We start from the raw sequence: 13,034 nt of genomic DNA on the forward strand, positions 1-13,034 counted from the left end.
GCCAAAACATCTCCCAGGATGGTTCTGCTCACCACTGTCCTGCCTGGTGCTCTCAGGTACAGCTGTGCTTTTTCTGCTTCCCTCTCTCAGCTTGTACCGGAGTCTCCAGGCAGTGATGATCAGACTGCTTGAAGCAAAGAATTTTGGATTAATCATAAAGCTACCTTTAAAGTTACATTTTTGTGCTCATTAGAAACTGTCCTCATTTAACCAAGTTATTTGTTTATATGAAAGGAAACCAGGGTGGAATCCACTCACTAAAATCACCAGAGCTCCAGAGAACAGGAGCACAGGGTGATCATGGAGATGGATGTGGTGCTGTATTATTTGTATTAAAACCGATTCATTTTTTCTTTTTTTTTCCTGTACGGTTGAAGAGTGAGACTGAAACTATTCATTCAGCCCTTTTATGCACTAAATTAACAATAATATTCAAGATGAGTTTGGTAATTGCTAAAATCCTCTGATGCAAATCTCAGAATTTTAGGACTTTAAGCAGTGAGCGCGATGAAGTTATCCACTACACAGAGAAGGAAACTACTGAACAAAGTTTCTACCAAGCAAAAAGGGGGTCCACAAAGGGAGACAGAAGAGCTGGGAAGTAACAATTTGCATCCACATGCAGAGCTTTGCTCTGCAGCTACACAGACTGCAGTGGTAGCTGGCCAATAGGGCATACAGGCAATTACCCACAAACCTTTAGTGTTCGTGGCAAACAGAGTTTGTGTACACATAGTTGAACCCTCAAGGGGTTTTTGGAACTCTTGTTTTTAGAAAAGCTGATCTTTCCTTCTCAAGGCACTGTGACTGTTGTATGGTAACACCAAATCCCTCACCTTTTTTGGGTGCTCAGGTTCCTGAGATGTAGTGTAAAATTTAAATGGCTTCTCTTCCACGTGGAACTGCTGGCGTGTTCCCCGGGTCTGGGGCCTGCTCAGGCAGCTGCCGTGGTCCTTGTGCCCCATGTCTTCCTTCTGCTGCACTGGATTTAGGGAAGGCCTGGGCAAGGGAGCCCACTGAGGTACAGACAGTATCTCTGTTTGCTGAAAGGAATTCCATAAGTTCACAGTCAGCACAGGTCCTGATCCAGCACTTGGAGGTGCCAGGCTTGGGGCAGGTCAGGCACTGCCCTCCTGGCACTTCTTCCCTGGGCTACCAGACACTCAGGTTCCTCTTTGGAATACTGGAAGCCAGCAAGCATCTGCCAGCTTCTGGAGTCTGTGCCAGAGCCCGTGGCTCTTTTCCAGCCCTGTTCCTCCTCACCCACCCCACGGGATGGACATGGAGCTAATGAACAGGGAGAGCTGGGTGCTGCTGCCACACCCAGATCCTCACCTGCTGCAGCTCTGCCTGGGGACGCCTCCTGTTCCGTGTACTTGGCTTTCCTTCTTCCAGGAGCTGTGTGCCTGTCACCCCCACACACGCTTTGTTTTGATAGGCAGGTTCTTCACCTTGTGGCTTTTTTCCCTTCTGCTGAGCTGGTTTTGCTGGAGGCTTTGGGAGGCGACCCTGGGGTGCACAGTAAGCATTTTGTACAGTGAAAAAAGGTCCAGATCTCACACAGAAAAAGAATGATCTTCACCATATATACACACCTTAAACAACTGCATCACTTTCCAAACAGGACTTAAAGCAAAACCAAGTTTTCACTTAAAGTTCCAGAAGTGAAAATAAATGGGTTTACATCTAAAAATTACCATATTTCATCCTAATGAAATTACAGGTTGGTATTAATGCAGTTGTTCTTTAGTCTGATTTCTACAAGATCAAGCAAGCAGTGACCTGGCTTTCCCACCCACTTTCACCCCACTTTCCTTTTGCCCAAACATCAGCACTTTCACTGTAGGGGGAAAAGATGGAAATATTTATCCAGAGCAAAAAAGTGTGGTAAACAAATATGGGAATTAATGCAAATAATATTTTATCACCTATCTTTGGTGTGCAATTGGAACCAAGAATCGGGATATAGCCACTGCTACAGTTCTTATGCCACCTCAAGATTAAATTCAGATTCTACACAGGGAGCAATATCCTAAAATCCATGCAATCCTCTCCACATCATCAAGGAGCTGATGCTACAGAAGCCTCTGTTACAGGTGCCATGGCTCTTCAGAAGGGAATTAACTCCAAATCCCCGCATTTCCTGTGTACCAAAGTGGTACAGAAGGAATCAGATCGGCTGGAGTCAAATCCTGCTCACAAGAAACAAGTGAGGAGACAGTGGCTTGTTTGCAGTGGCTCCCACTGTTCCAAGGTTGTCTCTTCAATGGGAGAAGTGTTTGGTGAAGGAGAGAGGGAATGGGAACACCGAGATAAAAAGAGTCAGGCCTAGGATCACTCCAGGCAATGCCATGAAAAGATGCATTGAGAAGAGCTGCCTGTCAGGGCTGCAGCACCCAGTGCACAAGGCCACTGAAACATTGCACTTGCTGAAAATTGCAATAAATTTCAAGAGAGTTCAGTTACCTGTCCTCTCTACTTGCATTTAAGTCCTCCTTAAATCCTTTGGATAACCCTAAAATTGCCTTTCTGCAGCTGTTTTGCAGCGAGTGCCTAGAGGAAACTGGCTCATGTCAGCAGCAGAACTGGCGGAAGGAACAGGCTGCAGTCACACACAGGTGATCCTGGTGTTCTCACTGTTCCAAGAAGTGAGACACTCAGCATCACAGATTTCCCTGAGAAAGTGCTGACAAGTGCCAAGATTTAGTAACACCCAGGCATTGCCCCTGATCCTGTTTCTGGCCATCACACCCAATCCCACTGAATCCTGCAGCACAGGAATGGTGATAACCATTCACTCCTCAGCCAGGGATTTTCCAGGGGGGTGTGACCTGCAAATATCCAGTGCTGCAGCAGCTCCTGCAGCCTGCAAGGCTGGGATCGTCTTTTATGCTACAGACTGTTGAGCTTTTGACCAGGCTTAAGAAGGAAACAGATTTACTATTTAGTGTCTGACTGAGAAATCAAAGACTCCTGTGAAACAGAGATCCAGCAGGATCAGCTGGAGATCGGTCAACAGCTACCTGATGCTCCCAGTCAGTTCACAAAACAGTGCCAACTTAAAAGAACTTCTCAAATGAGTGAGGGCACAGTGGTCACCATCACAGCCACATAAGTCCAGTCACCAAAACAGCTTTTGGTTTTGTTAAAAGAAAAAAGAGGTAAAACCAGAGAAGTCAATAAAAGTGCTAAACTAAGTATCTGTAATTACCAAGATCAAAACCCAGTACCTTTTCATTAAACATGAACTTTTGTTCTGCCTTCCACAATACGTAAATAGTGCTGACAATTGGTTCGTGAGTCACTTGCTACAATAAAATCTAATTGTATCATGAGAGAAAGGTGACAATCAGGAGATCATGAAAAAATTACATATTCTCACTGGTGGTTAATTAGCCATGCAAAACCCCCTCAAACAGATATTCTCTTCTATTAGGAATGATTACTATGCAGGCCTACAGATGTCAATACCACAGTCATTCAAATACTTCTTTCCCTACTAATTGAAGGTTGTAAAGCTCTGGTGCCAAGGTTTTGCTTCCAAAGAGCTAATTTATGACTAGAAGGATATTTTATGTCTTCAGTTGCAGCAGCTACAAAACTCAGCAAATCAGAACCATCTGTGCACTGATACTTGAATCACCATTCATCTCGCAGCCTATCAGTCACATTAGTTTGCATCCTGCATTCTTGGCTCACGTACACTTGTGATGGTCCAAAGTTCACCAGGAATATTAAAAATGGATGGGACCCTGACCCTGCCTTATTGCACACGCCCCAGAGCCCCACACGGGGCTGCTGCATGCGGGCACTTCCACAGGAACAACGGGCCTGACATTTCCCAGCAAAACTGCTAATTACCTCCCTCTCTGCTTAGGGGAGCTGGGCTTTATTAACTTAGAGCACTGCAGGAAAATAGCACAGGAGAGCTGTGTCACTTGGAAAACCCTGTGCCAGTGCACACCAGCAGCTCAGCTAAAGCCACAGGAACATCTCCTCCACACTGGGGCTGCAGGAGGATAAAGGCAAATGACAAAGAGCAGCCTGAAAGCAAGAAAATGAATTAAATGCTGTCACTAATAAAGGTAACTTTGCTTTTAATCTGGGACGAAGGAAAAACCTGGCATTCAGGCCTGTCTTCAAGATGTTAGTGAACAAAGTCCTTGACTTCCCCATTATCCTGAAAGTAAATCATTCTCCACAGACCTACTGCTTTGAAGTGAGAGCCTGTGGGTCAAAAGGACTCATGGCAGTTCTTCCTCCTTGAGGGTTGACATTCCACTTTTTAGCAAAGCCAGGGGAAACAGGAATTAACAAACATGGTGTATTTAAGGCAGAAGAACTGCTGTGTCAGTCTCATTTTGAGAGCTTTAACTATTTCCTCCTCTCCAAGAGGGAAGGCCAGAGGCAGGAGCTGTCAGGAATGCTCCCAGAGCTGTCTCACTCACCCTGGACACCTTAGCAGCGAGGTGATTCCGTGCACCCGCTGCTGTGGAAAATTCCAGGGGGCCGTCGTAGCGCATCCCGCTTGACTCCAGGCCATCCAGCAGGATTTTCTTCAGCACCTGATACTTGGGCTTCTCAGCATAAGCTAGGCCAGAAACAGAGGCTAGAAACTTGGCTATTTCACCTGTAGAGCAGATTAGAGTGTGAATTTCACTGAGTGCAACCCCAGAAGTTCGGAAAGGATCTCATTCCAACACAGATGCCAAACGAGACAACACAATTTCAGCTGAAGGCACACTCCAAACACAGAACTGACAATGTCTTGTCTTTTTGGGAGGAGAAAGGGAAAAGACAGACTTGGATAAACAAGCCAGACTTGAAGTGCTCCATCTCGTTATGTTCATACACTAATTCCCACAGCACTGACAGCTATCCAAGGATAAAAATTTAAACATTTTACCAACAAGTATTGATAATTCTGTGTAAAAGAGGAAAGTCTTTGATAGATCACAATATCCCCTTCAATATTAATTACTCTGAACAGTATTATTTTAATCTGCATAAATACTATACTGGGAATGTTTTGGAAAAATACAACTTTTTTTTTTTTTTTTTTTTTACTTCAAACACTACTATTGTTTTTCTGATTGCATCCCAAAACAGTCCGACAGCAGCAACATTTTTCCATCAAGTGGTTCAAAAAACAGGGAAACCATTGAATGGGCAGAAATAATGCTAGTAGGAAAAACATATGGGGGGTTCAAACTTTTCTTTCAGTTGAAGACCCAAGTGTATCCTAAAACTGGAGTGCTACACCAGATATTAGCATCTGGTCAAATCCCAGCAGGAAAGATTTATTAAATATGTATAGACATCATGAATAAATTTCACTAATACACACTGCATTCCAGTAATTCCAATGCAAAAGTGCTAGGAAAATAAGGGAATAAATCAAAAATAGATACTGACCTTTGGTGTTTTCCCTGGGTTACTTTTGTATTTGAGGGAAGGAAGAAACAAGACAAGACAAACTCTGCATCCATTTGCTTTTTCAAACTCTGAGCAATGAGCAATAAACCTTTGGTAGACAGTTGCTTACTATTTCCATGCTAACAGCTACTTCTGTTTCCAAGATAGTCACTGCTTCCCAACACCTTGGATTACATATGGCCAAGATCCCTTATGTCACTCCATGGGATACAGCACAGACTGAGCAAGATTCTATTTTCAAAGACTTTGTTCAATTTGTGTTACTTTCCTTCTCTTCTGCTCCCCCCCAGAGTCAGACACTGAACTGTGTTTAGGAAGAGACTGAAGAGCCAGGGGGTACAGGTGCAAGTACACTTACTGCAGCTGCTTCCAGGAGAATCCCACCTCAGCACTGAATCTGGGAGCTCATCCATAAGTCTGAAACAACACCAGAGTGCAACAGTTTAATGCGCTTTAGGAGCAGGTGATTCCTCATTTGGGATTTAGGAAGACAGCAAGTCTCAGCTCCAAAGGGAGTGGACCTCCAGGATAGCTAATGATTCACAGGACTGCTTTTGAACCCAGATCTCCCCTCACCAGCTCCATTTTTAACTGTTTGAACTCTGCTGGTTTCACCAAGACCAGGCTGACACCTAAAACTGCACTTTAAGTTTTTCTTTGCACATACTTTAAACTTTTTAGAAGGAAAAACAAAAGCCCTTTGAGCCAAATGGCTTGTTCTGATTTCAGATTGATGATTCCAATTTCTATTTTGGAATTTAAGCAGCAGTTTTGCTCTGCCTTCCTATAATTTAGCATCAGGTCCCCTCTGCCACGGAGCACATGGCTGCCAAAGTTACACCCAGGCACGACAGGGCCATAAGGGGACAGGGAGGTCACATCACCCAAAGTCCCACACATTTCATCAACAGTAGGGCTGGAGGTGGAATTCCTGTCCATCCAGAAACAGGAACAGCAAAGAAGCCCAGCATCAATTCCTAAAATCAGGAATAACACCAGCCCTCATCTTGGGCAGTCCAGCACCCAGAGGAACCTGAAAATTAAGACAGATAAGAGGGATAACCTGGGCAAGATACCTAATTCCAGGAATGAATTCATTAGAGTAAGAAGATATTTCTGATGAGTGGAATCTGTGTAATTTTCTATGCATTTCCTTGGAGCCTCTTTTTGCTCAGCATCCTGGAAACGTGAGCCATCCAAGGGTTAACGGAAAGGGAAGAATCAGTGGAGCAGCTTGATTGATTAAATTGATTTCCCATTGAATTGTATAAGTGTTACCTTGCAGGGGGCTGTGTAATGATCAGAACTTCTAAAGGAGAAGTATTAAACACAGCAGAGGGTGTCAACATCCCCAGCTGCCCTCAGCCCCGTGCACGGGCTCCAGCCGCCCTTCCCTGTGCCGGGAGCTGCTGCCCCGCGTTGATTTCAGGGATCGGCCAGCCCCAGCAGGTACCTCTGCTGTGACCTGCCCTACTTCAAAGTTTGCTGCCTCCTGGTACTGGGATGCTCCAGCTCTGGGTAACTCCTCTGCTGTGGAGCCTGCTACAGGTACCCCGTGCAGTTAACTCCCTCCAGTCCCAGCTGGGAGGGCAGAGGAAGAAAACACTGATGCACTGTTGCTCCAAGTGAGCTCCAAGTAACGCTGGGAAAAAGGAAAGATTTTCACCAAGCTCCTTAGTGTTTTGGAATTTAATTGTTTGTAATGGCAGTAGGCTTATGTAACACTAAAAACCTACAGAAAAACATCTGAAAAACAGTATTATATAGAAAGTTAAATAAATAGAGTGCACATGTGGAAAAACCACCAAGAGATGTTTGTACTCCAGTCTCTACAAAGCGCCCATGAAGTTTAATGGAACCGCACAACAGCCTTCTGTATGTGCACCAAGGCTCGTGCTAATTTACAAATGATTTCTTGGAAAAAGAAAGAGTATTGGAAAAATACACAGCAGACAAAATGCCTGTGTACTGTGCACTGGAATCCATCCTCTCCTCACAGCAGCACAGACATAAACATGCAAAGGAGAGTAGACATGCACATAAAGTTCCCATTTTAACTGCTTCCAACATCTCTCTTAATTAAGGAAAATTGTTTTAGCTTTCTCCTAAGGTGCTGTTCTACAGCATGGAAAGCTGTGTTTCCCAGAGCTGGGAAGCAGTGAGGATGCTGCAGGGCTCCAGGCTGGTGTGTCCACGTGTGGGGGGGTTTGTCCTTACTTTGTTTTCGCACTCTGGACAGCCACAGGGTCCTTGAGGTTCTGCTCCCAGGGCAGCTTCCCACACAGCCAGTGCAGCATGCAGTAGCCAAGGATTTCAAGGTCACCTCGTCTGGATGGGGCTAAAATGTGGGAAAGGGGAAAGGGAAAAGAGGAAAAAAAAATAGAATTAAGAATAGGAACCTCTTCTTAGGAAATAGAAAAGACTTTGATTGAACTGGTGCTGATGAAATATGAAGAAGCCAAATGGGCAAAGTGTTTTGTTTGTTCAGCTGTATTAGACCTGAACCGCCCCGGCATTTGGCCACAGGCCACAGACAGGCAGTGACTTGTTCCTGCTCAAGTGAGGGTCAGCTTCCTCACCTCCTCCAACTCCATCCTTCCTCAGTCTGGCCTGTCACATGGACTTGATCCCCATGGCCTCTGACATGATCCAGACAGCCCATAACTGAGTACCAACACTTTCTCAAAGAGCCAAGCAGTAAAACAAAGAAATAAATGTCTGCTGCTAAATTGCTAACACATGTTCCAGGAAGTCCATGGGGTCCACATTGGTCATGCAGGGACTCTGTGAGAGCAGACTAAACACTGATGGCCTTTCCTGTTCTCCCGTGGAGCCGTTTGAACTCGGATGCTGGGACAAAAGTGCCATCTAGTGTGCACTGACTCACCAGAGCCTGCTCCCAGCTCCAGCAGCGCCGGCCGAGCTCTGCACAGCCCAAAATGCACTCGCTGTTCAGCAAAGTCCTGGGTGAACTTCCCACTGCTGCTTCCAAAAAGGAAGTTATTTCAGGAACAACTTACTCTCTGCACACCCCAGGCAGACACAAATACAGGAGACAAAATTAAATCAAAAATTAACCCCATCCCTGAGCATCCTCTACGCAGATAAACTGAAGTTAAATCTGGACTGGCTTTTCCTAGAGAAAGAGAGAGGGGAAAAGTGCAATATCAACAGAATTGCTAGTGCTTGCTGCTACCCAGAGGAGACCAAACTTGCTAAAACTGAACAAGCAGGAGCACTGCAGGATTTCTTTGAGTTGCAGCCTACAGTTTGCACGTCAAAACCACATGGAATCTACAAAACCAGAAACTGCTTGTCGTGATTAAAGACAGACAGATGTAGAACTTAAATTTATGCTTTTCCAAAATGAATTTGTGCTTTCCAAGAAGGAAAGGAGAGTTCAGACTTGTTTGGCACTTTTTATCCAGTGCAAAGACCAGTAGCTGAGCACTGTGCTGTTAATCCAGCTGTAAACAGATATCATATTTTATGGGCCTTCATTAAATAAATTCCAGAAAGTCACTCGGTGAACTTATCTTTTAATTTAAGAAGTCATCTGCTAAAAGCCATGGTGCCAACACATCATAACTGTCCCTCATTCCTGTACACACATTACTGGAAAAGCAGCAGATTAGTTTTTATCCATTCCCTATCTTAACTGCTCTTAGGCCCGGGATTATTAAAGGCCCTGGATCCAACACCGCTGCGCTGTCCCTTGGGCATCGTTTATTTCCTGCCCTGGATTCAACAACGTCCTAATGCAAGACTTGGCTCCCATATTAAAATAAAAACACAATCTCTACCACTTGCTGTTCTGTAGTGATTTCTCTGGCTATAAATCTCCCAGTAACTGTGGAACAATTCCATTCACACACACGTGTTCACAACTCTTTTTTCCATTATGGCAATTCCAGATTCAATCCATATAAGCCAGCATTTTTGACTGCAGATCCTCTAATTTTCACAATGTCTTTCTGGCACCTGTTTGTGTGAGAGGGGCTACAGAAAGTGGCCTTTTGAGGAATATTGTCAGAATTCCAATGAACAGCTTTTTTCCATGGGGGAGATTCATTGATGTGTATTTATAAATAACAGCAAACCGATCAGATTTCAGAAGCAACCCCAAGAAAAGTCATTTTCTGACAAAACAGTCCCAGAGACTAAAGTTTCTTCATAGCTAGGCCATGACTAATGACATTCCCTCTCACCTGCAGCTCCTGGGACAAAGCCACAACAAAGCAAAAGCCTTGGTGACACCTGCTCAAAGCCACAGCAAGCACAGGGACAACAAAAAGTCTGTGGAGCTAAAGCACCTGTGGCCAGCAGCAACAGGAAATGTTCCACAGGAGACAGTAAGTCAGCCCCCTATCCCTTCATCTCCCAGGCCACCACAAGGGCTGCTAAGTGCAGACATTTACATGGGGTTTTTGCAGAACCACTTGAAAATGTCAGCATTTGATTCTTGGCTGTACTTCTTATTTCCCTCTGCTCCATAGAAGTGAAATCCCTCAAGCTTTTAAATCATTTAGATTCTTGTTAAAAAGTAATTGATTAATCTTTAACGAGTTAGTATTATCTATGGACAATGGAATTATTAGATTTTCATGTCAAATCCAGCACTAATAGATAAATTTCAATGATATGTTTACTTGCAAAAATAAATCTGCTCACACAATTGAAGATTACAGGAATTCTTGATAAACATCAACGGAGAGAAATCAATCTGCCTTCACTTTAAATATGACAGCCAGGTGAAAATAAAACAATTCTGCTTGATAACTTGTCACAGTTACAAGAGTGTACACTCCAACCAGTACTTATTTAAATCAAAGTCTTACTTCTCTGCTAAAAAACTTGATTCATTTTATTTTTTCTTTTTTTTTAATAAATGTTTGATTTCTGCTTTTCTACTCACAGGATTTTTTTACTATTATTTTAGTCTCATATGAAATAGTATTTAATGGGAACATATTGGTGGTATTTTATTCCACAATGTCTTTAAAGTTTAATTTTTTAATTTGGAGATTTAAGGCCTGATTCTGTTCTCAGTCATGCCAAGATAAATCAGGAACAACTCCACTGAAGTTGATGAACTCACAACCACATCAATGAAATCAGAGTTTTAAATATACCACAAACATACTCAACACACAGGCACAGGCTCCAATAACTCAGAATAACTGAAGCAATTCGCCTTAGAAGAAAATAGATGATGTATCTCTGTACACTGAATTTGGCAGCTATCTCCACTGTAATTTATATTCAGATTATTATTTCCAAATAGATCAGGGATATCACAATATGCTCTCAAAACTCCACTGCTCCTAGGAACTCCTCTGAAACAGAAGTAAAAATGGGAGGTTTCTCTATGGCCTCTGTTTAGCTGATTTTCTCCAGCCTTTTGTAAAGATCTAGCAAGTGACAGATGAAATATTGTCTTATTTTAATCATCACTGCTATGTGATAATTTCACTATTAGTGATTTTTTGGATTAGAAGCTTTTCATAAACAGGATCATTCTGGTTGCTCATGTTGCATGGATGGGCAGTGGCACCTCCAATTCTCACTGGCATTACAGGACACCAATTTATAGTAACTCACAAGCAAAGAGAACTCACACCACAGCCAGCAAGGCAAAAGCCCATAAAGGAAAGGAGGGTTAACATGATCATGGTGAAATGCAATTATGATAAAAATGTATCATCACAAAGCGATATAACTTAAAGGCTGAGATGATTAAAAGCCAGACAAATACAAGGCTTGACAAAAATCAGTGCCTCCATTAGGAGTAGGAGAAATTAGAAGACCCCAAAAAGCAGATAAGGAGGTATTCCTTCCCCCAGGTGCTGGTCAGTCTCAGGAGCTCCCTGGAGCAGGATGATGACCAATGGAATAGTGGGTGGGCTCCACAGAAGAGGTTCGAGAAATACAATTAATTAATGATCCATTTTAGTGCTTGGAGGCCATTCCACAGAACTATCCAGCCTCAGACAGGGCAAAAGCCAGCTGGGAACCTCCTGTGCTCTCCTCATGCCCAGCCCTGCTTGGCACAGTGCTCAAGTACTCCCTGACAATAACCACCACCACGGGTTGCTGGAAAGCAAAATCCATGGCACCATCACAATCCAGAGAAGCCAGCCTGTGACATGGCAGAGAGGGACACCTCCTGTGCCAGCCACGCTCTCTGTCCCAAACGGGGATCCCACAGATACACACTTGATGGGATGGACAGGCATGGAAGTCACAGCAGAGCTGCCAGGAGGGAATCATCAGGACTGGTGGAATGGGATGTGCTGAAAGAAAGAGGGTTGGGGTTCTGCTCTGAGGGGGAGAAGTTCATGTAGTGGGAAGGCTGGGAGGTGCAAGGCAATGTCACCATGAGATCTGGGTGGCAGGAGATGCTGGTACCTGGTTGGAAGCAAAAGGTTCCAGGCTTGCAGTAAGGACAACATGTGGCAGAAGTTTAACTCTTCTTTCACATCTGTGTGGCAGAAAAAAAGAATCACAAAGGTGAGGGCCTGACAAGTAGGGGTGGGCAAGCAGCTGAGATTCACTACCTTTCTGAATTCCTGGTGTAGAGAACAACAGCCCTTTCCCAGGCACAGTCCTCAGATGTGACAGAGTTGTAAATGCTTCTCATCTTATTTTTGCTGCTTCTGAACATTCCTGGCAGCTTCCAGAGGTGGCTGTAGAAGCCCATCCAATCTTTTCCTTGCTAGTGACTCTTCTTTCACTTACAGCCACCTCCTGCTCCCTCCTCTGCTGGGCACACATTTCTAATCCAACTCTCAGGAACGAAACCATCTTTTTATTTATTTCCCACTGCAAAGTTCCACCCATTTTTCGCCAGACTGGTTATATTTTCCTTTTATTATTTAGGATTTACAGTTTGTCCTGTACACAGTCTTTGGGAAACACATATCAAACTGCAGCAGATCAATAATTCATTTGACCGACAAAAAAAAGGAAAAAAATCCTGCAGGCTCCCTCTGAATCCTAACTATGCATGGACAGATGCCAAATCAACCTCTTGATCCAGAGCCACTCAGAGCTCTGTTCTCTGGAAGCAGGCTCCCAAAGAATGTATTTCCAGGCATAGGTGTTTATATTCCTGCACATCCTTCCTCACAAAACGAACCCTGCACATATTTTAGTCAGCAGAACAGGAAAAATGGCCAAGCACTGAGCTGTGTTTTTAATACCACTGAACAGCTCTGACTGAGCAGGGGGGAAAACCAGCACAAGGGCTGCAGGGCTTTCCCTGCCATCAGCCCAAGGCTGGCACTGCCCCGGACGTACCCAGTGTCCCAGGGATGGAGCCCAAGGAGTACATAACTCCATGTCAGGGACACAGAGAAGCCTTCCCAAAATCCCCACTCTTGTGGGAAGCAACTTTTACTACTGCAGATGTAGAGATCAGTCCTGCAGAGACTTCAGTGGGGTCTCTACTGATGCAAGAGATGGCAACACCGCTCAGAGTTCCTGTGAAATGCTGGGAGAAGGGAGAGGACTCAGCTTGGAATCGATGGCAAACACAAATATATGCAGGAGGGAATTCAGCATAGATACTTCATACTCTTATGTTCATCAATGATAGC

The 13,034-nt window shown here is 44.1% G+C and overlaps 1 protein-coding gene across 4 annotated transcripts in view; it reads right to left on the reverse strand.

Moving 5' to 3' along the window:
- Positions 1-13,034, reverse strand: part of VRK2 (VRK serine/threonine kinase 2) — a 36,643-nt gene that overhangs the window by 1,530 nt on the left and 22,079 nt on the right. The window contains exons 9-16 of one of the 4 annotated variants that reach the window (XM_059840536.1): positions 11,845-11,917; positions 8,324-8,418; positions 7,654-7,774; positions 5,795-5,853; positions 4,449-4,630; positions 1,336-1,509; positions 837-1,043; positions 33-124 (exon numbers count right to left, since the gene is read on the reverse strand). In XM_059840536.1, coding sequence (XP_059696519.1) covers positions 53-124; positions 837-1,043; positions 1,336-1,509; positions 4,449-4,630; positions 5,795-5,853; positions 7,654-7,774; positions 8,324-8,418; positions 11,845-11,917 — 983 coding nt within the window. In that variant the 3' untranslated portion in view covers positions 33-52. Of the gene's footprint in view, positions 1-32; positions 128-836; positions 1,044-1,335; positions 1,510-4,448; positions 4,631-5,794; positions 5,854-7,653; positions 7,775-8,323; positions 8,419-11,844; positions 11,918-13,034 lie in introns of all 4 variants that reach the window. The other 3 variants (XM_059840533.1, XM_059840532.1, XM_059840535.1) reach the window with 3 other exon arrangements.

The sequence above is a fragment of the Haemorhous mexicanus genome, chromosome 3 (genome assembly GCF_027477595.1).
Source record: "Haemorhous mexicanus isolate bHaeMex1 chromosome 3, bHaeMex1.pri, whole genome shotgun sequence".
NCBI classification, from domain to species: domain Eukaryota; kingdom Metazoa; phylum Chordata; class Aves; order Passeriformes; family Fringillidae; genus Haemorhous; species Haemorhous mexicanus.